This window comes from Centropristis striata, chromosome 7 (assembly GCF_030273125.1).
Source record: "Centropristis striata isolate RG_2023a ecotype Rhode Island chromosome 7, C.striata_1.0, whole genome shotgun sequence".
Taxonomy (NCBI): Eukaryota; Metazoa; Chordata; class Actinopteri; order Perciformes; family Serranidae; genus Centropristis; species Centropristis striata.
Genome location: NC_081523.1, coordinates 10,217,781 through 10,243,409, shown reverse-complemented (window position 1 = coordinate 10,243,409; position 25,629 = coordinate 10,217,781). Strand labels below are relative to the sequence as shown.

The 25,629-nt window shown below is 38.8% G+C and overlaps 5 protein-coding genes across 8 annotated transcripts in view; 2 read left to right on the top strand and 3 right to left on the bottom strand.

Annotated features, from left to right (window-relative positions):
- dtx1 (deltex 1, E3 ubiquitin ligase) overlaps nt 1-9,552 on the bottom strand; it is a 48,712-nt gene extending 39,160 nt beyond the window's left edge. The window contains exons 1-2 of one of the 3 annotated variants that reach the window (XM_059337095.1): nt 9,252-9,552; nt 7,952-8,587 (exon numbers count right to left, since the gene is read on the bottom strand). In XM_059337095.1, coding sequence (XP_059193078.1) covers nt 7,952-8,210 — 259 coding nt within the window. In that variant the 5' untranslated portion in view covers nt 8,211-8,587; nt 9,252-9,552. Of the gene's footprint in view, nt 1-4,801; nt 5,331-7,951; nt 8,588-9,059; nt 9,221-9,251 lie in introns of those variants that run through there. The other 2 variants (XM_059337094.1, XM_059337096.1) reach the window with 2 other exon arrangements.
- A 3,889-nt stretch (nt 9,553-13,441) lies between these two features.
- Nucleotides 13,442-15,638, bottom strand: LOC131974494 (zinc finger protein OZF-like). Its single transcript, XM_059336816.1, has 2 exons — nt 15,323-15,638; nt 13,442-15,208 (listed from the first exon to the last, which is right to left on the bottom strand). The coding sequence occupies exons 1-2, from the start codon at nt 15,492-15,494 to the stop codon at nt 14,028-14,030; spliced, it is 1,353 nt and encodes a 450-aa protein (XP_059192799.1). The 5' UTR covers nt 15,495-15,638; the 3' UTR covers nt 13,442-14,027.
- A 910-nt stretch (nt 15,639-16,548) lies between these two features.
- On the top strand, nt 16,549-18,344 carry LOC131974493 (zinc finger protein 239-like). Its single transcript, XM_059336814.1, has one exon. It carries the CDS (start codon nt 17,021-17,023, stop codon nt 17,795-17,797), a length of 777 nt encoding a protein of 258 aa, XP_059192797.1. The 5' UTR covers nt 16,549-17,020; the 3' UTR covers nt 17,798-18,344.
- Nucleotides 18,345-19,359: 1,015 nt separating this feature from the next.
- Nucleotides 19,360-21,822, bottom strand: LOC131974474 (zinc finger protein OZF-like). 2 transcript variants are annotated; one of them, XM_059336794.1, is made up of 3 exons: nt 21,566-21,822; nt 20,749-21,453; nt 19,360-20,580 (listed from the first exon to the last, which is right to left on the bottom strand). In XM_059336794.1, exons 1-3 carry the CDS (start codon nt 21,735-21,737, stop codon nt 19,991-19,993), a joined length of 1,467 nt encoding a protein of 488 aa, XP_059192777.1. In that variant the 5' UTR covers nt 21,738-21,822; the 3' UTR covers nt 19,360-19,990. The 2 variants fall into 2 exon arrangements, with proteins under 2 accessions (XP_059192777.1, XP_059192776.1); XM_059336793.1 differs by having other exon boundaries at nt 19,360-21,453.
- Nucleotides 21,823-22,317: 495 nt separating this feature from the next.
- Nucleotides 22,318-25,041, top strand: LOC131974479 (zinc finger protein OZF-like). The gene is made up of 3 exons (XM_059336800.1): nt 22,318-22,560; nt 22,665-23,729; nt 23,813-25,041. The coding sequence occupies exons 1-3, from the start codon at nt 22,371-22,373 to the stop codon at nt 23,983-23,985; spliced, it is 1,428 nt and encodes a 475-aa protein (XP_059192783.1). The 5' UTR covers nt 22,318-22,370; the 3' UTR covers nt 23,986-25,041.
- The last annotated feature ends 588 nt before the right edge of the window (nt 25,042-25,629 follow it).

Below are 25,629 nucleotides of genomic sequence, written 5' to 3'. Positions count from 1 at the left end.
ACTTCACAGCACCGAGACAAAAGCTGTACGTGTGTGAGTGTGAAAGAACAGGGGAATGTGCACAGTTAAGGGTCTTTTCAGTGTCATTATCCCTCCCTCCACCCTGACTGTCACTTTCCATCAGGGAAACGCTCCACCTCTCCCTCTGTTCCTCTTCTCTCCTCACCTCTGTCGGCCTCCCTCCCTCCCTCCTTCCTCCTCCCTCTCCGCAGCAGCTCTCCAATCCCTTTCCTGTCGACATCCAAGTGGAATTGAGCCAGCTGGTTGGGACTATAATGGACCCCTGTGTACAGTGACACCTTAGCACAGCCTTGGCTAAGCACCATTTTGATTCTGTTAAAGACCTTCACTGACTAATTACGCTAATTACAAAAAGCCATAAGAGAAAAAGAACTTGGTCATTATATGTCGTGTCTGTTTATCTTTGGTCATGACTGAGGATGTGGTCGGAAGGTGACTTGCTGTGTATATTCATAGTTATCTATATACAGCAGCACCTCAGAGATGTGGGATTTTCGAGAGAGCGAGAGATAGAGAGCGAGATAGAGAGCGAGAGAGAGAGAGAGAGCGAGAGACAGAAATATGATACAGATTTTTATATGTGAGAAATTTGCAGATTCCCAATAGGATGAAAATAGATTTTTTTCTATATGGATTGTGCATCAATATGAATATGCAAAAGGTACTCAGCAGTAGGGCTGGGAGATTCTAATATTACAATGTGTGTCAATATTGCTTGATTCACTATTGCTGCTATGGCAAAATATTCACACAATACGATTTCTGATAAATAATCATCAGTTATATTACAAAAACATGTTGACAGATTGGTCAATGAACAGCTTTAACTCTCGTTAGCTCAGCAAATTCACTTTACTTGGCTTTAAAACTAGTAAAAAGACAACACTTATGACATATTACATTATCCAAAATCCAATATGATAAATTGTCTCATATCCCGATGTTTAATTGCAGTAATATCAATATATTGCCAAGCCCAACTCAGACGGCTACTTTCTTGAAAAAAGAACTTTTTATTTATTTTCAATTTAGATCATATTTAATGTTATTATAAATCCACAATATAACATTGTCAACCAGGTATACATAAAAATAAAATAAATAGCTTCATGCCACCATTTCTAAATCATCCCTTGCAGTGTTCTGTGCATTATATGTTCGGCAAAAAAGGTTTTTATTCTGGCGCATACCAGCAGCATATAGGCTGATACCGACAGATGCCGATATGTCTGTGATAGGGTGTTATTGTCTGATAAATTCAGCCGATTGATAAACCAGTCAGGCTGTAATATAGAGCTGACTACTTCTTTTTTGGATCTGCATCAAGTGCAACAGCAAACAGAAGTCCAACAATGTCTAAGCCAGAAAAAAAACCATATACAGTGCTAAATAACTCATTGTGTCAGCAAACATCACAGTGCTGCTGATGTGTGCACATGCTCCACTTGTAGACACATATAAAAGCGCCCGGTTCTGTCTTGTTTGTATTACTTGTTTCTTGATGTACCTGTTATAAATGTACACTTTAGAGCCTTTGGGCCTCCACTCTTTACTCATTCTGCTTTCTTCTGACGCAAGTGGGATTTCACAGTCAGAGCTGATGCACACAGCACCTGACCTTAAGCACGTATATAGCGGGAATCCTTTTTACAGCTCCCTCCCACAGACCACCAAAACAGTTCCCCCCACACATTTACTACATACAAAACTACATTAAAGAAGCAAGCTGAAGCGCCGCCCTCTTTGACAATCTGCAGCATTACATATGCTCTGCAAGTTTCCAGGCAGTGTCCAAACCACAACCACAGCTACTGTTGTTTGTCAGCTTAACACAAAACAGACATGAGAACATGTCCATCTCTTCTCTTTTTTTCTGGTGATTTTCACTGTAATTAGGCTGGTCAGGGAGGACTGTTAGTGGAGGGAAGTGGTCCAGGGGAGAGTAGGTTCTCACGCCTGTGAAACCAAAACAAACAAAGCCTCGCTCCGACAACACAGCAGCCAACAGCCGCTGATAGGGGTTATCTCTGCAGTCACACATGGGCCATCTCACAACAGTGAGCAACTGTAATGGCCCTCGCAACTCCAGGAACACAAACAGAATAGACTCAGACACAAATTTCACACTACCTGCTGTCTCTTTGTTTGAAAGTTGAACTGAAATGTTGTTGTCTGTTAGGAAATTATGCTAAAACTCATTTTTTTCTATTTTTAAAAAGAGAATAAAAAACGTTTTTTGGACACGTTTGTAATAAAATGCTTCTAGTGGGTGGGTGTTTTTCCTCGACAGCGGTTGATTGACATCTGCAGGCTGGCGTTGCTAGGAGACGCAAAGTCAACTTCTGTGGGGCAGTGCTACACGTCATATCCCTACATATAGCCCACAAGAAGCAATCAAATATATTTTCCCTCCTTTTTTTTCTTTAATGAGCCCACATAGCATTGACTATGAACCATAAACTATTTAATCCTGCAATAACTGTTTTTTTGGGACACTAAGGGGCAGTAAAACAAGCCGCAAGCACAACTCTTGAATTATTATCACCTTTTAAATTGATATTGCAAACTTGTTATCATACGGGTGTTTTTTTTTTTTTTTAGAAAACAGAAAAGAATCATGCAGCTATTTGGAGTAGTGTTCACCTGATGAATGTATATATTTACTCTCTTCATGTTTCGTTCGCCACCAACTCCTGGGCAAATATCTGACTCTAGATGCTGCACCATAGTGCATCATGTGTAAAATAAGTGGACATAGCCACAGTTATGTCACCCATTGGTTTGTGGATTACCAAGAGTCAGAAGTGACCATATTTGGACGAGAGCGTGAATCTGAGTGACAACGGAGGAGATTATGCACCTATACCAGCAACCTGTGTTGTAGAAGATGCAGATTGTTAAGTCAGTAAATTAATTCAAAGTACAGAGGCTGCAGAGCCGAGAAGATATAAAATTTGAGGAGCAGTTTAATTGCTGCAATGGGTTAAAAGCTATATCCATATAAACTGACACCTGGCTTCTGCATGGTTGCCCTTTACAAAGTTGCTGCTAACAAAGAAAGCTTCCGTAATTCGAGGCAACTAAAAACAAGTTCATGGCAACTTTAAATGTACATAATGCCATGTACAGGTGTCAAGATTCTCCAACTCCACGATTCAATTGTGGTGTTATAAGTGGTATTATAAGACAGCACAGGCTGGGGCTAGCTGGTTAGCATGCAAATGTCAGAAGATATCTCTGCAACAGAATACATAGACGTCTTTGACATAACATCAAAACTGTTCATAGTCTATATAAGGACAGGGGGTGTCGTACCATGTACAGTCTGTGAAGCCCTTTGAGGCAAATCTGTGATTTATATAAAATTTTATAAATAAAATTTACTTTGACGATTCCTTTCATGTTTTAAACTAAAAATGTGGCCATATCTTGCACATAAACCTTGCACATTTAAATCTAAAATGATTGTAGTTAGTGTAACTTCAAGGTGTCATACATTTGCCATGATTTAAAGTGATAATAAGTAACTGATCTGTTTCTTACACCGGTCAGTCAATTCAGGAATTAATATATTTATGTTCACATTACCTTGTAAATCAATGTTGCTTTTCTTTTGTCATGCTCTGTTTATTGACCTTTTCACCATGCTTTATTAACAAGTTGCAACAGAGTAAATTCCTCTTGCAGTACTATGACTACAGCGCCACAACAGTAACAAACAGAATTTGTCTTCATGTAAGAATAACAGTCAATCTTTGAATGGTGCTGATGTGACATTACTGATTTAGCTATCTTTCATGAATGCACGCACTTGCTGGTCTCCGTGCTTTGTGCCACCTATCCATCATGAGAGAAAATACAGAAGAGGTAAATGAACAAAAGCCAGGCAGAAGCTATAGCTGCAGTGTGAAATCCATCAGACAGGCCACAAGTGTTGGTATATGATGGAGATGGCAGATAAGCCCATGTGTTTTGCTATGGGAGTGGGTGTAGTGAAAGGGGATCAGTCCACAGCAGTGTTTAGAGGTTCAAACGCTCCTCTGGGGAGGAGAACGGATCGATCCTCTCTGGCTGGGAGCCAATCCTCTCTGTGCCTTCAGCCAGATATTCATCCACACTATATATAAGCCTCTAAGCCTTCAGTCATAGTGTATATATAAAGCACTGGGGTTCAGGATTTCACCACAGACGGGTGTTCTTTACCAGTAGTTGCGTTATGAACTCCATACCCTATGTTTTTCAATGCCAACTAAATACAGATGTGTTTAGGCTGCTCTCCACAGAGAGGGGCCCTGCTGCATCGCCTGTGGTGCATGCGTTGTCGTCATGATGCTCTGATTAGAGGGAGCCATGGAGATAAACTATAGTTGCTGTCTCATTAGTCTGAGTAACTCTGCCTGGTTCCCACCCACAGGAGCCTCTCCCAAACCCACAGGAGGAGCAGGGCACCCCCACACAGCCTGCAGGGACAGGACGCAAACACCACAGCTGCCAGTGCGGAGTGCACCATCATCTGCAAACTCACAGATGTACAGAGAGAAGGACATATACACACACAGGGGACACCAAGCACTCTCTACTCTCTTTTCAGCTCTTGCCAAAAAAACAGCCTCAGAGGACGAGATCACTGGCTCCGCGACAAAATGGGGTTTCCCCACAGGGACACTCCATAAGCCTGCAACCGAGAAAGTGGCTGCAGGTGACCTGCTGAGCTACAAATATAGCAAACATCTGATGTGAAACAGATGCATCACAATCTGCGTGAAACAAACAAACTCACTTTGCTCCTTTGTGGAAGATTCGCAAAAACATCACTGCAACCTGCAAGCTAGGCGTCATGGGAGCTCGGGTCGATGGCTGTGGCCTGGTAGAGGGTTGGTCACACTTGGGGACAGGAACAGAGTGTGCAGAGGGTGGAGGAAAGAGGAGGGAGAGGAGGCAGAGGGTGTCCAGGCTGCTGTCCGTCAGGCAATGTCGTGACAGGTTTATCCCAGCCGAGGGGGAAGGTAACACACCGAACGGCACAATGAGGGCCGATAAACGTCAGGCCTAGCCCCAGCACCGTGGTAATGGCTGACAAATGGCTCAGTGGCTCATCTCGCCAGCCAGTCAACCCTAGACACACGTGCTGCTCTGTGTTATGTTCTATCAGAGGGAAGACACCGACGAGAATGGCAGAAATCCAGCCAGGCAGTTCCTTATAATACAACCCTCCCGACAGTCATGCAGAAATACCGCCGGCCTCATATTCAGCATTACAAATATTACAGAACAACACTTTTTCTCTATAAACAACAGAAAACACTAATATTTCAAGTATGCACAGTACAGCAGTACAGCAAGTAGCCGTATGGACTATATGCTGTATATAGCCAATATATTAAGTGCTCAATCTATATGCTTTTAATACAGGGATCCAATGGCTTTTTGATGCCTTTGACAGTCTTTACACTTGGTAGATTTCTTCATGCAACCTTTCTGTTTGATAAAAATCTTGTATTTTTCTGTAATAATAAAATTAACTGAAATGTTGCTTTAAATGTGTCAACACAGTGTGTACTAAGGCCTGATTCCTGTATTTACAGCATTGTAACAACAATGGTGCCAAAAGTGATATAGTCCATCAATTAGGTTTTTTAAAAATAAAAATAATAGATTTGTTTTTAGATGGGTAAGTACATGGTTTCACCCACTGCCACATACCAAATAAGTTATAGCTTGAGCTAGTTTGCAATGCCCACTTATAGTTGGGTTATTCATAATTTGAAATTTTCCATAATCAGGCAGTTATTAGACTGACAGCTACTCCAAGAAGCATTTAAAATATCTCAAATTCTTATTATTCTGTTCTCTGAATAACATGGCTAACTAAATTCCCAAAAATGTATTAATGCAAATGTAAAACAAGCATTGCGAGTTAATGAAAGGTGACATGATGCAGATTCATGCACAGTAAGGTCACCTTCTGTATATCCCATCTGTATCTGCCGGTGTCCCTTGTGATGCACTGATGTTACATAATGCCTTCAAATAAAAGACCTTATCTGTTCAGGAGTCATAGGAGTGCCATAAAAAAATAATAAATCTGTAAAAGAATAAGAAAATAAATGTGGAAAAATAAAGGGGAATTTAAAAAAAAATAAAGTAAATAGAACAATAAAAAATAAAGAAATCAGTAAAAAATTAATCAGGAAATATAGACAAATAAATAACAGCAGGGAGCAATGAAAAACCAATAGAGGAATGTATAAGAAAAAAAATAAATGGATAAAAATAAATAAATTACATGATATAAAAATAAAGAAATTAAAAAGAGCAAATAGAGCAATGGTAAATAAATGAAATATAAATGTGAATTTTTATTTAAATGCCTATATTTAAAAAAACATTTAATTAGTCTTTTTAAAATTTTTATATATATTATATTTTTGATTTATATTTCTGTTATTTTATATATTTTTTCTTCATATTTCCACTTTTTAACTTATTGTTTTATTTATTTCTCTTTAAATTTATACTTTTTTATTAATTATGATCATCATCATCATCATTATTATTATTATGGTTTCTTGTTGTTTCTTGATTTCTTATTCTTTTAAAGGTATATTTTTATGGCACTCCTATGACTCCACATTCTCTGACTTACAGTGAGAGTTTTACTCAATTATGTTTCATTTTTAATAAATGGGGTGATGAAACCTTGTTTTTTATTATAGGTATGACCCATCACCAACACTTACCCTAACACAGAAGTCACAAGCACCAGTATGATTTATATCTGACTCTTAGTAATGTGTAGCTGAATCAGACGTGAAGAAAAATCCAGGCAGCTGAGATTTGTCTCAGCTGTCTCCAACAGATGTCTAACAACACCCCCATATCTCCGCTTCAAACACTGGGACAGCAGGCAGGTGAATGTACACACAGAGACGAGCGCAGAGCGTTGTTGAGCCTTGGTGGAGCACAGCACAAAAACAGCTGGTCTTATTTAAAAAGGTAGCAGTCATCAGAGAGAATTACAGTCAAGCAAACAAAGGCTGTGCTGGGTGGATTTTCCTCTAAAGCGCCATATTATTATTATTACTATTGTGTTGTATTATACTACTGTTAGCATCACTCTAGATAAGCCTGGTTCCATAGTGTCTTACAAAACTCACATTTCACATAAAAAACTGTATGAATAGCCACTCAGTAGTTCAAGCATAGTGGAATACAGCTTCAATATCTAATATATGAGCAGATTTTTCTATATACTGTACATTATTTTCATTGTGTGGAGTGAAATGCATGTAAACTTGATTTTGTGATTAATTGTCTCTTATACAGTAACTGTGTACAGTAACCTATTGTGATTGCTATTCTTGCATCTGTATAACAACACATTCTACGAATACAACCAGCTGAGGTGAGTGAGGAGCATCGCACTGAGCTATAGCACTCATCTGCCTGATGAATGCACAGCTCCTCCAACATGGTGACCTTTGGGAAGGTCATGGCATTCCAACAGCCGCATAAACACACTCCTGAATTAATAAATCATTGCTACACTTGTCGTCTTTGTGTCCCGTTTGTTGCAACGCCTCTGAGCTCAACCTGTGGCTCATCAACACGAGTGCCAAAGTGGACGGGACATTAAGGACTCATTCATTCCCCTGAAAGTTACATAAGATTTGAGTAGCAACAACATCAAGGCTGGCTCCGTTTTAATCAGTCCCAATGTGATACTGTAGTATGACATCATTTATGGTGAGGACAGCCACACATAATTCATTTATTTACCCATTTTAGATGTTAAAAATACTGAGTAAGCCTCCCCATAATGCATTCATAACTGCTGTGTTTATAACTACATCATCTGTTCTTTCTTTGACATCCCCCCATCTGTGACGTGTGTGTGTGTGCATAGACAGGAAACTGTCAAGTCTCTTACCTGTATCCTGTCGAAACTGGTGCATGGACTGCAGGTCGATGATGTAAGGAGAGAGCTGAGCATCCACCTGCCCCAGGACTACAGTTCCCCGGGCGTCCCCCTTCAGTACATTCTCAATATGGTGGCAAACCGCTGCACTGTATGGCCTCCACCGCCCGTGTTCGTTCAACCACTCCCAGACCACCACCCTGGCCACATTCTGAGGGGGGTACCCCAGCCCGTTGACAGGCACCAGCAACCCTGTTCCTGGACGAGCCATCTTCTAATGTGGTGTCTCCGCTTCAGCTGCTGGCTATGTCCCGGGCTAGAACAGCACTGCAACCTTGTCAGTCAACTGACACCATGGAACATTTTCATCAGCGCCAAACAGGAAAAAGCTTGAATCAGCAATTAGTTTGGTACTCCACAAATTATCTCATGCTGCTTTCACATGAGCAGCTCTGCTTGAGTCATGGTCTACAGGTGCTTTGAGGCCGCTGGCTCTTTGATCAGCCGAAAGCAGCCTCAGTCCTCTTGTGTCTTGTCGAGTTTGAAGTGGCAGACGACGATGAGGATGATGGTGATGATGATGAGATTTGCAGCTGTTGCAGTCTCAGTCCACCACAGTAGATCAGCAGCAAGTCGACAGGAGATGCTCTGTAAACAAAAGAACCACACTGGTAAATGCTGTGATTTATCCCATGAGTTATTTCTGAAGAGTCCAGCACTGTTTCAGAGGAGATGACACAAACAGAAGCAGTTCTGTTCTGTGCTATAGCCCCATTAGTGGCCTGTACTTCCTGGCAATTCTGTTTACTGAAAGTGCAGTGACAAAAAAATGTATGGGAGCTTTTTCAGCAGCAAAATAATGTGTGACTGTCATCAAAAATAAGTAGAGGGGACAGTTCAGTGTGCATAAACAGCCAGATGCTATCATAATCCTAGCAGACAGAATATCACTCAGACATTTTCCACACAGAAAGCCGCTCAGGTGCAGTGAGTACAGCAAGGGGTACTGTCTCTGTTGCTTCTATTATTTTTTTTTCAACTGGTATCTAATGTTACGGTGCATACTGGATGCTTTTCATGGCATGCACCAACCGCACGGATCGATTCGGGCAACACAAACCTGTAGGCTGCAGTTGTGGTGCCACACATCTGCCAGGTAGAGGATGCATTTCAAAGGCTCCGGCCGAAAATCAGATTGGAAAAGACAGAAAAAAAACCGAGGTGCAAATCTCGAAACGCACCTGCCTTTTTACATCTGTGATTTGCTCGTTTTCCTGTATCCTCAAAACAGGAAATCTTCCTTTAAACCCACCTCCTGCAGCTCCAGTAATCCAGTATTGTTGTTCAAAACCAAGACGTCGTTTTATCCCCCGTGAATCTGCTACAGACTACACCAGCTTGTTGGTCCGCTGTGTTAAAGTGAATGCATGCCCCAGTTGCACGCGTTTCAGCCTGTGCGGTGCAGAGCCATTCCGCTGTAGACGCGCATTTGTACCCGTAACGCACAAACACTATGCATTCACACAGTAAACACGTATTTCATGCTGTCCGCAGATTACGCAAAAATGTTCAAGCGCACCTGTATGGATGGTCGTTAAAATCACCCAAAGTGTCAATTACATCAAAATAAAATTATACAACTTCCGGTATCTGGTTTCAAAATAAAACCCCTGCTGACACATGATTTCAATGAGAACAGAGTAGCATATCAGACAAACAGGTGCTGGTAATGGTAAAGAGAAAAAATATTCTCATAATATGAAATCACACATTTGGACTACCATTCAGTCAGACATCTGACTCACTCTCTCTCACTCTTTAGATTTGATAAACAGTCTTTTTTTTTTTTTTTTTTTTTACAAAGAATGAAAAGCCAATGCATTTATCGATAATATTAAAGGGGAATATTTTTACTCCTCTTGCACATACATTAGGGTATCTGGAGTGCATACCAATCAACAAATGGGGAAATAAAATAACTCATCAGAAAACATGGGATTCAACAAGTCATTCTGATTTGGCTCCCTTTGCTATGTCACATGCAGGTTCATTAGATCATCTGAGTATTTCCGTACACGGCTTAAGATCTTGATGCAGATTTTTCAGGACTGAGTAGGATTACAGGTATATCAGACAGGTAACATAAGATACATGTGCTTTTTACCCCCAAATACAAGTATGAACCTGAGAATGAGCACAATATGACCAATTTAAACCTGTAGGCGATGAAAATACGTTTGGTTGATCTCCAGGCCTTCTGAGGCCTTGTGATTTATGTGTTGCAAAATAGCAGAACTGTTTATAGAACTGTAAATAACACTAAAACTATGGATGGCTTATAGGGATAGCATGGATGGAATTGTTAACTTTTGGCAGAAGCATAACTATGACTTGTCTAAATGTGTGCGTGCAATATTGATTTCCCTATCACTGCATCACAGTGGTGGAATGTAACTAAGAGCATTTACTAAATTTTGAGGTACTTGTACTTTACTTGAGTATTTCCATTTTATGTAACTTTATACTTCTACTCCACTACATTCTGAGGCAAATATTTTACTTTTAATTCCACTACATTTGGCTGACAGCTTTAGTTACTTTTCAGGTTGAGATTTAACATTAAAAAAACATGAACAATTTAAAGTTATTAGACATTCTTATAAATTAAACCTCAAATAGCTAAAATGAGCCCTATCTTTACAAAATCAGAACACTGTTTACATAAATGCCTCAATACAAATAATCAAATAATATATTAAACATATAACAATCTGAGTGGGGGCATTCTGCATAACGAGTACTTTTAATTTTGACAATTTAAGTACATTTTGATGGTAATACTTTTGTGCTTTCACTTCAGTAAGTTTTGAATGCAGGACTTTTACTTGTGGTGGAGTAATTCTGCAGCATGGTATTATTAGTTTTACTTAAGTAAGGGATCTGAATACTTTTCCACCACTGCTGCATCGTCATAGAGCGGTTTAACAAAGTGTCTGAAGCTATAAGAATGACAGGAATAATTGATGACATCACTGCACAATATCTAAAATATGTTTCCTGCATCTTAGCATTCTAGTTTGTGGTAGTGGGGTATGCTGTAACACAAGTCAAACAAACAGTGCTGGCTATAATACTATTATGTTTTTCAAAATGATTGTGAAAAATGTTTTGTTCGGACGTGTCTGAATCAAAATTCAATAGATGTATGATACAAATACACTTTTTGTAGAAATTCCACAAGTATAACTGATGTCAAGGTCTACCTGTATGCCCATGTAACACAGTTGAATAGATTGGTATAAAATGCTGCTAAATGGTACAACAGTCCCATCTGCTGCCAAAACAATGTACCTGCAATGGGTAGCAATAGGAAATGTTGGCAGACAGAATGATTCCAGGGATAATAGCTCTGATTTCCTGGACTTTAAGTTGTTTGGATTTTGATGTAATAAAGGGTGATGCCCTGCTGGTTACTTCCTAAAAAAACATGAAGTTCTGGCACAAAGTTTGTTTGTTGTCAGTGTCACTTTCCCCACTTTCTCCTACATTGGGCTGGCCTGCATATATTAGTTTTTGGCATACCATTAGTGGATGTTTTGTCTTTGTTGTTTGTTTATGTCTAATGTTATTCTTAAGTTGTTTTTACTCTGTACTTGTGCTGCTGCAACACCTGAATCTCCCTTATGGGGATCAATAAAGGAATACATTATCTTATCTGATCTGATCTGATCTATCTGTTGAAACCAACTGGGATTGTGTGGCTCCTCTCCAAACTCAGGTAAGTCTTTAATTACGTAGGTTTTTAGAGGTCATTTATGTAGTGTCATATCAGCACTTAAGAATTAGTGCTTAGAATTTCATATTTTCTTTTTTTATACAAAAATGTATGCATTTATTCTTCATGTTTTATATACATCTAGGCAGGACAGTGGTCTACAATACTTCTATCTGTATCTTTAGACAAAATTGCACAAAATACATGCACATTTCATGAAATTGTGTAAATTGCATTTTTTTTATTTAAACAAATACTTCATGTATATTCATCCTGTCCTGTTCAAATACTGTATATTGAACATATTTCCACTTTCTGTTGCTCATCATAGCTGTAAAAAGAGCTTCCACAAAACGATTATGAAATTATTTTAGACTTAATAACGTTAGCAATGGTTTTGTCGTAAAGTTAAGCAAACTGGTCTGTTAATATGATCCTACTGACCAAAAGACAGGGGGCAGGTCAAGTAATGTCATGTTGATCTCAGTGCAGTGTGGCTTAAAGGACAACATGTTAGAATCGTATAGAATAAAGTTATAAAGAAATACTGTCCTTTGTTCAAATCTGGGGTCTGCTTTATATTTAGCTCAATAACTAAAGCTAAATATCTCATACAACTTTGCACATAACAGGTGCAAAAACCAAAGGATTTCCCTCAGTGAATGTAGATTGGTTGCCTTTGTGCAAGAAATACAAATACTCATCAATGGATGAATCTGGATGAGACCACTATGGGGAAGACTTGATATCAACCCCAACTAATTAACCCATCAATTATCTGGAGAAGACTGCCATCATGTGGCCTTTTGGTATTAGTAAACCTCTTATGGCAAACTCATCTCTTAGTAAACAAAAGCTAGTGGTTAGCTTTGAAGCTCTGAAGAATCTGTTAAGAGTTTATTTTATCTTGAGGTTTTATAGATTAAGCTATGAAGCAATAAAGTAATTAAAATTAGCTTCATATTCGCCAGCTGGAACATTCTAATACCTATATGTCTATGTTTAAAAACACAGCTAAAAGAACACCAAATAATTAACCCACTAAAATATTAAAAGATAAATCATAGATTTTCAACTTTCAGACCAACTGTATCAAGGAAACAGACTGAAAAAACATGACTTCAGATCACTTATTACCTTCGATGAACCCTACAAAGAAAATCACCTTGTTGTTAAACCAGACTTCTCTGCAAAAATGATTACATGTGGTAGTTTCGAAGTGCATGCGTATCTCAACCGGCAGGCACAACTTGGTCGAACACTGGCATGTTATTGTCTCATAGTCCATCAATCATAGAGTAGACAAAAAAAAAAAAATCAAACATGTGCAAATTGGTGAGCGAGGCTTATGGGGAGTTATCTTCATTTTGTGTGAAAAAAAATAAATCTTTATCTAAAATGCAAAAATATTGAGTCGGATATGAAAAACTATTTCGAACACTATTAATGATCCAAGCTTTGAAAACCATACATGAAAATTAAATGAGTTCAAAGATTTTCTGCACTGTACATACATTTTATTCATGAAGGAACAGTACATGTACAGATTCTCATGAAGAATAACAAGCTGTGATGTGAATTATCAATCTTGTTAGAAAATCTTGTAGCTGCAGACTCGGGCTGTGACATCATTGACAGCAAAATACATTTTTTATTCATAAAAGCACTTGTCATTTAAAAATCCAGCCAAGTATATACATGAGGTTGTTTGTTTAAAAAAAAAAAAAAAAAAAAAAAAAAAGCAAAAGCAGGAAGGCAGCACATTCATATTTTAAAAATAAAATTAATTCCATTTACCAACAAATTTGTACTGGAGTATCAGCTCAGTGGTTTCTATCTTTTGAAGAGCTTCTCACCAGTGTGGCCTTTTCTCATGTGGCCAAAAAGCTATTGTGTCCAAAATCTCCCACCCGTCATGCGGATGATCAACTCACCAGTTTGTCCGAAAGCTGAACCTCGTTTTACAAGTCTACCGCTTCTCAACTGTTTTGGATTGTCTTGTGGATTTTTAAGTCACAATTCATTTTTAAACCTTTTTCCTTATATTTAATAAGAATGTGGATTCTAACCTGTGTGGGTTTTCACGTGATTTAATACATTGTTGCGTCTGAAAGATGTCCCACAAATTTTACAAGTAAACGGCTTCTCACCTGTGTGGGTTCTCATATATGTTTTACATGTTGAAGCGTCAGCAAATCTTTTCTCGCAAGTATTGCAAGCGTATGGCTTCTCACCTGTGTGAGTTCTCATGTGGATTCTCAAATTACCACGCTGGTTGAAAACCAATCCACAAACTTTACATGTAAATGTCTTTTAACCTGTGTGGATTCTCATATGTGTTTTACATGATGAACTGTGAGCAAATTTTTTCCCGCAAGTATTGCAAGCGTATGGCTTCTCCCCTGTGTGGATTCTCATATGGGACGCCAAGCTACAATGTTGTATGAAATCTTTACCACAAGTTTTACAAGAATATGGCTTCTCACCTGTGTGGATTCTTATATGCACTTTACGTCCTGAACTGTCAGCAAATCTTTTCTCGCAAATATTGCAAGCGTATGGCTTCTCACCTGTGTGAGTTCTCATGTGGATTCTCAAATTACCACGCTGGCTGAAAACCAATCCACAAATTTCACATGTAAACGGCTTTTCACCTGTGTGGATTCTCATATGCGTTTTACATGATGAACCGTCAGCAAATCTTTTCTCGCAAGTATTACAAGCGTATGGCTTCTCCCCTGTGTGGATTCTCATATGGACTACCAAGTTAGAATGTTGTCTGAAATCTTTCCCACAAGTTTTACAAGAATATGGCTTCTCACCTGTGTGGATTTTCGAGTGTTGTTTTAATGCACTATTGTATCTGGAACCCCACCCACAAATTTTACATGTAAATGGTTTTCCGACTGTGTGGATTCTCATATGGCTCACCAAACTAGTAGACCGTACATGTTTTCCACTAATTTTACAGGTAAATGACCTATAACCTTTGTGGATGTTTCTCTGATGTCTCTGCAAATGTCCCTTATAATTAAAATCTTTTCCACATGGGTCACATTTGAAAGACTTTTTACCTTTGTCAGTGTTACAGTTATCCTCTGACAGGCTAGGGCTGCTTACATTGTTAATGTGACTTCTGGTTCTGTAGTGTCTTTTCTGTTTTGGCTCTGCTTGATCACCAGAGAGGAGCTGGTGGTCACTGGTTGCATATGATACCACAGAGCTTATAACTGGTATGGTGACTGCAGACTCTGTCTCTGCTGCATTTAAAGTGTCATAAGGATTTAAGTACACAGTCTGATCTTCACTGTGGTCACTTCCCTCAAAAGTAGGAGTCTCCCGCTTCACTTCAAGCTGCTCCGATTCCTCTTTAACTTGTGGAGGCTCTGGGTCCTCTTGGTCCAGACTGGAGTTCCTCTCCTGAATACAGAGCTGCTGGTCAGCAGGAACCTCCTCCTCCTCCTCCTCCTCACAGACACGTTGCTGTGGGAGCTCTTGAGGGACAAAAAACAATGGGAATGGGAAACTACTGTGATGAAACATTAATACATGCAGACATGCAAGCACATTAGAACCTTTATAAAATAATTGTTAGTAAAAGTATATACCTATTCGGTGTAACTTTATTTCGGGTTTCCAAACGATATCCAACAGTCTGCGCTGACGGTCGATCTCTTTCTCGTACTCGACGATAGTTTTTTCAAAAACAGAGAATATTTCTTCAGCAGCAGCAGCTAGTCGCTCGTTAACAAACCCCCTTAAAACATGAACGGAAGACATTTTTGCTTGATCGCCCAATTTAAAAAAAAAAAATTTGCGCTACGACTAAAATGTTGTATTCCCGCTGCTTAAAACTTACAAACAATTAACGCTACTCAACTTGTATTGTTTACTTCCGTTGGACGTCACACTGTTAATGTTCCTACAGTAGAAATGCGCGAACTTTCCGTTCCGCTTTTCAACTGAAGGCAGTTTATTTCAACTTTGTATGTTTAACATCAATAGTAAGGATATAAATCTACTTCGTTACATTCCTTAAGATAACGAAATTTGATACTTTGGTCTTTACCATTGATATATTTTTTTTGTTAAGTCTTGTTTCCTGACAGTTTCTAGATCAGTCTGAGTATTTTGACCGAATGGGACACTTAGAAACCCGAAATCTTAAGGAATGTATCGAAGTAGATTTATATGGGATTTATATCCTTACTATTGGTGTTAAACATACAAAGTTTAGATAAACTGCCTTCAGTTGAAAAGCGGAACGGAAAGTTAGCGAATTTCTACTGTCGGAACATTAACAGTGTGACGTTCAACGGAAGTAATCAATACAAGTTGAGTAGCGTTAGTTGTTTGCACGTTTTAAGCAGCGGGAAGACAACATTTTAGTCGTAGCGCAATTTTTTTTTTTAAATGGTTGATCAAGCAAAAATGTCTTCCGTTCATGTTTTAAGGGGGTTTGTTAACGAGCGACTAGCTGCTGCTGCTGAAGAAATATTCGGTGTTTTTGAAAAAACTATCGTCGAGTACGAGAAAGAGATCGACCGTCAGCGCAGAGTGTTGGATATCGTTCGGAAACCCGAAATAAAGTTACACCGAATAGATATATACTATTTAACAATTATTTGATAAAGGTGCAAATGTGCTTGCATGTGTTAATGTTTGATCACAGTAGTTTCATATTCCCATTGTTCTTTGTCCCTCAAGAGCTCCCACAGCAACGTGTCTGTGAAGAGGAGGAGGAGGAGGAGGAGGTTCCTGCTGACCAGCAGCTCTGTATTCAGGAGAGGAACTCCAGTCTGTACCAAGAGGACCCAGGGCCTCCACAAGTTAAAGAGGAATCGAAGGAACTCATTACCAGTCAGGAGGGAGAGCAGCTTGAAGTGAAGCAGGAGACTCCTACTTTTGAGGAAAGTGACCACAGTGAAGATCAGACTGTGTACTTGAATCCTGATGACACTGCAGCAGAGACAGAGTCTGCAGTCATCATACCGGTTATAAGCTCTGTGGTATCATATGCAACCAGTGACCACCAGCTCCTCTCTGGTGATCAAGCAGAGCCAAAACAACAGAAAAGACACTACAGAACCAGAAGTCACATTAACAATGTAAGCAGCCCGAACCTACCAGAGAATAACTGTAATACTGACCAAGGTAAAAAGTCTTTCAAATGTGGCACACGTGGAAAATATTTTAATCATAAGGGAAATTTGCAGAGACACCAGAGAAACATCCACAAAGATAATAGGCAATTTACTTGTAAAATTAGTGGAAAACATGTACAGTCTACTAGTTTGGTGAGCCATATGAGAATCCACACAGTCGAAAAACCATTTACATGTAAAATTTGTGGGTGGGGTTTCAGACTCAATAGTAGATTGAAACGACACTCGACAATCCACACAGGTGAGAAGCCATATTCTTGTAAAACTTGTGGGAAAGATTTCAGACAACATTCTAACTTGGTGCTCCATATGAGAATCCACACAGGGGAGAAGCCATACGCTTGTAATACTTGCGAGAAAAGATTTGCTGACGGTTCATCATGTAAAACACATATGAGACTCCACACAGGTGAAAAGCCGTTTGCATGTGAAGTTTGTGGATTGGTTTTCAACCAGCGTGGTCATTTGAGAATCCACATGAGAACTCACACAGGTGAGAAGCCATACGCTTGCAATATTTGTGAGAAAAGATTTGCTGACGGTTCAACATGTAAAAAGCATATGAGAACCCACATAGGTGAGAAGCCGTACGCTTGCAATATTTGCGAGAAAAGATTTGCTGACAGTTCAACACGTAAAATGCATATGAGAATCCACACAGGTGAGAAGCCATACGCTTGCAATATTTGCGAGAAAAGATTTGCTGACAGTTCAACACGTAAAATGCATATGAGAATCCACACAGGTGAGAAGCCGTACGCTTGCAATACTTGCGAGAAAAGATTTGCTGAGAGTTCAACACGTAACGTGCATATGAGAACCCACACAGGTGAGAAGCCGTTTACTTGTAAAATTTGTGGGACATCTTTCACACGCAACAATATATTAAAAAATCACGTGAAAACCCACACAGGTTAGAGTCCACATTCTTGTGAAATATCAGGAAAAAGGTTTCAAAATGAATTGTGACTTAAAAATCCACAAGACAATCCAAAACAGTTGAGAAGCGGTCGACTTGTAAAACAAGGGACAGCTTTCTTTTTGGCCACATGAGAAAAGGTCACACTGGTGAGAAGCTCTTCAAAAGATAGAAACCACTGAGCTGATACTCCAGTACAAATGTGTTAGTAGTTGTAATGAAATGCACCTTTGCAGCAGCTACATCTCTGTCACTGAATGTGAAATATTTTCCACACAGATGAGATGTCGACATCACAAGTTAAAGTTCCCCTTGATATGACTAGATTAAAAATAATGATGTGAACCTGATTGTTGTTGGTTTTGCCAAATGTCCATTTACAAAATATGTCTGAATCACTTTACAGTTTAAGATGGACTTAAAATCTTGTGACAGTTCTATATGAAGCCTCCAAAACATTTTTACAAAAAGTCAGATTTTACATCTGAGATCTGCTGGCTTCTGTTTTATACTACAATAAAATGCATCATATTTGATGTGAATGTGCCTTCTTCTGGTCTTTTATTTTTCTTCTTATAAACAAACTACCTTATGTATATACCTGTCCCCATTTGGGCATTTTCCAAAAAATGACACGTGATTAAAAGGTTCAAAAAAAGTTTGTTTTGCTGCCAATGGTGTCACAGCCGAGCTCTGCAACCAGCAAAATGAGAAACCAGAGCCCTGTACTACGAAGCAAGTTCAACATACCCAGTATATCTTTTCTTGTTATTTCACTTCACTGAGCCTAATGACTGCAATCTCAGATAAATGATATCACGAAGGTGGTTTAACAACTTTCTTAGTTACCCAGGCTTTCCCCTTCAGGCTCTGTGCGCGTTCACATAGAAGGGAGCGTTTGACTCAATTACCTGAGAAAAACGATCACGTTCTGCCCACTTCTATTAGGAATATGCATAATTATAATAAATGATTTATGCATTTGTTTATTTAATCTATTTATTTTCTATTTTTTGTAAATATGTATTATGTTAATATTCATGTTTTGGGGAAAAACAATAATTGAATAGTGGAGAAGGGGTAGGTTTAAATAAGAATATGCTTCATCCTACTCCTTTTCTGACATGTTGCGTTCACATTATAGCTTTTGTTTTGATTATTGCTATTGTTTTGCTTATTATGTATTGCTATTATTCTCATTGGATTTGTTTCTTTTTCAGTTTGCTCTGTTGTGTTACTCGCACATTTTCAGAAAAGAAAGCTAAACTAATTTTTACAGCTAAAAGCAACATGGTTGCTGTAAATAAGACACCCGATTAATTCTGGCAGAAGGAAAGTGTGAATTCATTAGTTACTATATTTATGTAACCACACCAGGTGCTCTCAGTGACTACCGTTACTTACCGTTGGTTGCAGAGCTCGGCTGTGACACCATTGACAGCAAAATAAACTTTTTAAACCTTTTAATCACGTGTCATTTATTGGAAAACGCCCAAATGGGGACAGGTTTATACATAAGGTAGTTTGTTTATAAGAAGAAAAATAAAAGACAAGAAGAAGGCACATTCTCATCAAATATGATGCATTTTATTGTAGTATAAAACAGAAGCCAGCAGATCTCAGATGTAAAATCTGACTTTTTGTAAAAATGTTTCGGAGGCTTCATATAGAACTGTCACAAGATTTTAAGTCCATCTTAAACTGTAAAGTGATTCAGACATATTTTGTAAATGGACATTTGGCAAAACCAACAACAATCAGGTTCACATCATTATTTTTAATCTAGTCATATCAAGGGGAACTTTAACTTTTGATGTCGACATCTCATCTGTGTGGAAAATATTTCACATTCAGTGACAGATGTAGCTGCTGCAAAGGTGCATTTCATTACATCTACTAACACATTTGTACTGGAGTATCAGCTCAGTGGTTTCTATCTTTTGAAGAGCTTCTCACCAGTGTGACCTTTTCTCATGTGGCCAAAAAGAAAGCTGTCCCTTGTTTTACAAGTCGACCGCTTCTCAACTGTTTTGGATTGTCTTGTGGAATTTTAAGTCACAATTAATTTTGAAACCTTTTTCCTGATATTTAACAAGAATGTGGATTCTAACCCGTGTGGGTTTTTACATGATTTTTTTAATATATTGTTGCATCTGAAAGATGTCCCACAAATTTTACAAGTAAACGGCTTCTCACCTGTGGATTCTCTTATGCCTTTTACATGTTGAAGCGTCAGCAAATCTTTTCTCGCAAGTATTGCAAGCATATGGCTTCGCACCTGTGTGAGTCCTCATGTGGATTTTCAAATGACCACTCTGGCTGAAAACCAATGCACAAACTTCACATGCAAACGGCTTTTCACCTGTGTGGATTCTCATATGTGTTTTACATGTGGAACGGTCAGCAAATCTTTTCTTGCAAGTATTGCAAGCGTATGGCTTCTCCCCTGTGTGGATTCTCATATGGAGCACCAAGTTAGAATGTTGTCTGAAATCTTTACCACAAGTTTTACAAGAATATGGCTTCTCACCTGTGTGGGTTCTCATATGGAGCACCAAGCCATAATGTTGTCTGAAGTCTTTACCACAAGTTTTACAAGAATATGGCTTCTCACCTGTGTGGGTTCTCATATGGTCTGCTAAGATATAATGACAACGGAAATCTCTTCCACATGTTTTACAAGAATATGGCTTCTCACCTGTGTGGATTCTCATATGCATACGGCGTGCTGAATTGTCAGCAAATCTTTTCCCGCAAGTATTGCAAGCGTATGGCTTTTCACCTGTGTGGATTCTCATATGTGTTTTACATGTTGAACGGTCAGCAAATCTTTTCTCGCAAGTATTGCAAGCGTATGGCTTCTCCCCTGTGTGGATTCTCATATGGAGCACCAAGTTAGATCGTTTTCTGAAATCTTTACCACAAGTTTTACAAGAATATGGCTTCTCACCTGTGTGGATTGTCGAGTGTTGTTTCAATCTACTATTGCATCTGAAACCCCACCCACAAATTTTACATGTAAATGGTTTTTCACCTGTGTGGATTCTCATATGGCTCACCAAACTAGTAGACTGTACATGTTTTCCACTAATTTTACAAGTAAATGGCCTATTATCTTTGTGGATGTTTCTCTGATGTCTCTGCAAATTTCCCTTAAAATTAAAATCTTTTCCACATGTGTCACATGTGAAAGACTTTTTACCTTTGTCAGTGTTACAGTTATCCTCTGACAGGTTAGGGCTGCTTACATTGTTAATGTGACTTCTGGTTCTGTAGTGTCTTTTCTGTTGTTTTGGCTCTGCTCGATCACCAGAGAGGAGCTGGTGGTCACTGGTTGCATATGATACCACAGAGCTTATAACTGGTATGATGACTGCAGACTCTGTCTCTGCTGCATTTAAAGTGTCATCAGGATTTAAGTACACAGTCTGATCTTCACTGTGGTCACTTCCCTCAAAAGTAGGAGTCTCCCGCTTCACTTCAAGCTGCTCCGATTCCTCTTTAACTTGTGGAGGCTCTGGTTTCTCTTTAACTTGTGGAGGCTCTGTGTCCTCTTGGTCCAGACTGGAGTTCCTCTCCTGAATACAGAGCATCTGGTCAGCAGGAACCTCCTCCTCCTCCTCCTCCTCCTCACAGACACGTTGCTGTGGGAGCTCTTGAAGGACAGAGAACAATGGGAATGGGAAACTACTGTGATGAAACATTAACACATGCAGACATTCAAGCACATTAGAACCTTTATCAAATAATTGTTAAATAGTATATACCTATTCGGTGTAACTTTATTTCGGGTTTCCAAACGATATCCAACAGTCTGCGCTGACGGTCGATCTCTTTCTCGTACTCGACGATAGTTTTTTCAAAAACACAGAATATTTCTTCAGCAGCAGCAGCTAGTCGCTCGTTAACAAACCCCCTTAAAACATGAACGGAAGACATTTTTGCTTGATCACCCAATTTAAAAAAAAAAAATTTGCGCTACGACTAAAATGTTGTATTCCCGCTGCTTAAAACTTACAAACAATTAACGCTACTCAACTTGTATTGTTTACTTCCGTTGGACGTCACACTGTTAATGTTCCGACAGTAGAAATGCGCGAACTTTCCGTTCCGCTTTTCAACTGAAGGCAGTTTATTTAAACTTTGTATGTTTAACATCAATAGTAAGGATATAAATCTACTTCGTTACATTCCTTAAGATAACGAAATTTGATACTTTGGTCTTTACCATTGATATATATTTTTTTGTTTAGTCTTGTTTCCTGACAGTTTCTAGATCAGTCTGAGTATTTTGACCGAATTGGACACTTAGAAACCCGAAATCTTAAGGAATGTATCGAAGTAGATTTATATGGGATTTATATCCTTACTATTGGTGTTAAACATACAAAGTTTAAATAAACTGCCTTCAGTTGAAAAGCGGAACGGAAAGTTAGCGAATTTCTACTGTCGGAACATTAACAGTGTGACGTTCAACGGAAGTAATCAATACAAGTTGAGTAGCGTTAGTTGTTTGCACGTTTTAAGCAGCGGGAAGACAACATTGTAGTCGTAGCGCAATTTTTTTTTTATATGGTTGATCAAGCAAAAATGTCTTCCGTTCATGTTTTAAGGGGGTTTGTTAACGAGCGACTAGCTGCTGCTGCTGAAGAAATATTCTGTGTTTTTGAAAAAACTATCGTCGAGTACGAGAAAGAGATCGACCGTCAGCGCAGACTGTTGGATATCGTTTGGAAACCCGAAATAAAGTTACACCGAATAGGTATATACTATTTAACAATTATTTGATAAAGGTGCTAATGTGCTTGCATGTGTTAATGTTTCATCACAGTAGTTTCATATTCCCTTTGTTCTCTGTCCCTCAAGAGCTCCCACAGCAACGTGTCTGTGGAGAGGAGGAGGAGGAGGAGGAGGAGGTTCCTGCTGACCAGCAGCTCTGTATTCAGGAGAGGAACTCCAGTCTGGACCAAGAGGACCCAGAGCCTCCACAAGTTAAAGAGAAACCAGAGCCTCTACAAGTTAAAGAGGAATCGAAGGAACTCATTACCAGTCAGGAGGGAGAGCAGCTTGAAGTGAAGCAGGAGACTCCTACTTTTGAGGAAAGTGACCACAGTGAAGATCAGACTGTGTACTTGAATCCTGATGACACTGCAGCAGAGACAGAGTCTGCAGTCATCATACCAGTTATAAGCTCTGTGGTATCATATGCAACCAGTGACCACCAGCTCCTCTCTGGTGATCAAGCAGAGCCAAAACAACAGAAAAGACACTACAGAACCAGAAGTCACATTAACAATGTAAGCTGCCCGAACCTGCCAGAGAATAACTGTAATACTGACCAAGGTAAAAAGTCTTTCAAATGTGGCACACGTGGAAAATATTTTAATCATAAGGGAAATTTGCAGAGACACCAGAGAAACATCCACAAAGATAATAGGCAATTTACTTGTAAAATTAGTGGAAAACATGTACAGTCTACTAGTTTGGTGAGCCATATGAGAATCCACACAGTCGAAAAACCATTTACATGTAAAATTTGTGGGTGGGGTTTCAGACTCAATAGTAGATTGAAACGACACTCGACAATCCACACAGGTGAGAAGCCATATTCTTGTAAAACTTGTGGGAAAGATTTCAGACAACATTCTAACTTGGTGCTCCATATGAGAATCCACACAGGGGAGAAGCCATACGCTTGTAATACTTGCGAGAAAAGATTTGCTGACGGTTCCACATGTAAAACACATATGAGAATCCACACAGGTGAAAAGCCGTTTGCATGTGAAGTTTGTGGATTGGTTTTCAACCAGCGTGGTAATTTGAGAATCCACATGAGGACTCACACAGGTGAGAAGCCATACGCTTGCAATATTTGTGAGAAAAGATTTGCTGACGGTTCAACATGTAAAAAGCATATGAGAACCCACACAGGTGAGAAGCCGTACGCCGCAATATTTGCGAGAAAAGATTTGCTGACAGTTCAACACGTAAAATGCATATGAGAATCCACACAGGTGAGAAGCCGTACGCTTGCAATACTTGCGAGAAAAGATTTGCTGACAGTTCAACACGTAAAATGCATATGAGAACCCACACAGGTGAGAAGCCGTTTACTTGTAAAATTTGTGGGACATCTTTCACACGCAACAATATATTAAAAAATCACGTGAAAACCCACACAGGTTAGAGTCCACATTCTTGTGAAATATCAGGAAAAAGGTTTCAAAATGAATTGTGACTTAAAAATCCACAAGACAATCCAAAACAGTTGAGAAGCGGTCGACTTGTAAAATGAGGGACAGCTTTCTTTTTGGCCACATGAGAAAAGGTCACACTGGTGAGAAGCTCTTCAAAAGATAGAAACCACTGAGCTGATACTCCAGTACAAATGTTAGTAGATGTAATGAAATGCACCTTTGCAGCAGCTACATCTCTGTCACTGAATGTAAAATATTTTCCACACAGATGAGATGTCGACATCGCAAGTTAAAGTTCCCCTTGATATGACTAGATTAAAAATAATGATGTGAACCTGATTGTTGTTGGTTTTGCCAAATGTCCATTTACAAAATATGTCTGAATCGCTTTACAGTTTAAGATGGACTTAAAATCTTGTGACAGTTCTATATGAACCCTCCAAAACATATTTACAAAAAGTCAGATTTTACATCTGAGATCGGCTGGCTTCTGTTTTATACTACAATAAAATGCATCATATTTGATGTGAATGTGCCTTCTTCTTGTCTTTTATTTTTCTTCTCATAAACAAACTACCTTATGTATACCTGTCCCCATTTGGGCATTTTCCAAAAAATGACACGTGATTAAAAGGTTAAAAAAAGTTTGTTTTGCTGCCAATGGTGTCACAGCCGAGCTCTGCAACCAGCAAAATGGTAAACCAGAGCCCTGTACTACGAAGCAAGTTCAACATACCCAGTATATCTTTTTGTTATTTCACTTCACTGAGCCTAATGACTGCAATCTCAGATAAATGGTATCACGAAGGTGGTTTAACAACTTTCTTAGTTACCCAGGCTTTCCCCTTCAGGCTCTGTGCGCATTCACATAGAAGGGAGCGTTTGACTCAATTACCGGAGAAAAACGATCACGTTCTGCCCACTTCTATTAGGAATATGCATAATTATAATAAATGATTTATGCATTTGTTTATTTAATCTATTTATTTTCTATTTTTTGTAAATATGTATTATGTTAATATTCATGTTTTGGGGAAAAACAATAATTGAATAGTGGAGAAGGTGTAGTTTAAATAAACATGCTTCATCCTACTCCTTTTCTGACATGTTGCGTTCACATTATAGCTTTTGTTTTGATTATTGCTATTGTTGTTTTGATTATTCTCATTGGATTTGTTTCTTTTTCAGTTTGCTCTGTTGTGTTACTCGCACATTTTCGGAAAAGAAAGCTAAACTAATTTTTACAGCTAAAAGCAACATGGTTGCTGTAAATAAGACACCCGATTAATTCTGGCAGAAGGAAAGTGTGAATTCATTAGTTACTATATTTATGTAACCACACCAGGTGCTCTCAGTGACTACCGTTACTTACCGTTGGTTGCAGAGCTCGGCTGTGACACCATTGACAGCAAAATAAACTTTTTAAACCTTTTAATCACGTGTCATTTATTGGAAAACGCCCAAATGGGGACAGGTATACATAAGGTAGTTTGTTTATAAGAAGAAAAATAAAAGACAAGAAGAAGGCACATTCACATCAAATATGATGCATTTTATTGTAGTATAAAACAGAAGCCAGCAGATCTCAGATGTAAAATCTGACTTTTTGTAAAAATGTTTCGGAGGCTTCATAT

Excerpts from the sequence above, each read along its gene's own strand:
- LOC131974479 (XM_059336800.1), top strand. The coding sequence starts at position 22,371 with ATGGTTGATCAAGCAAAAATGTCTTCCGTTCATGTTTTAAGGGGGTTT. Across the intron at positions 22,561-22,664 it reads AATAAAGTTACACCGAATAG|AGCTCCCACAGCAACGTGTC; the intron begins GTATATACTATT and ends CTGTCCCTCAAG. Across the intron at positions 23,730-23,812 it reads GCATATGAGAACCCACACAG|GTGAGAAGCCGTACGCTTGC; the intron begins GTGAGAAGCCGT and ends GAATCCACACAG.
- LOC131974493 (XM_059336814.1), top strand. The coding sequence starts at position 17,021 with ATGAGAATCCACACAGTCGAAAAACCATTTACATGTAAAATTTGTGGG.
- LOC131974494 (XM_059336816.1), bottom strand. The coding sequence starts at position 15,494 with ATGTCTTCCGTTCATGTTTTAAGGGGGTTTGTTAACGAGCGACTAGCT. Across the intron at positions 15,209-15,322 it reads AATAAAGTTACACCGAATAG|AGCTCCCACAGCAACGTGTC; the intron begins GTATATACTTTT and ends TTGTCCCTCAAG.
- LOC131974474 (XM_059336793.1), bottom strand. The coding sequence starts at position 21,737 with ATGTCTTCCGTTCATGTTTTAAGGGGGTTTGTTAACGAGCGACTAGCT. Across the intron at positions 21,454-21,565 it reads AATAAAGTTACACCGAATAG|AGCTCCCACAGCAACGTGTC; the intron begins GTATATACTATT and ends CTGTCCTTCAAG.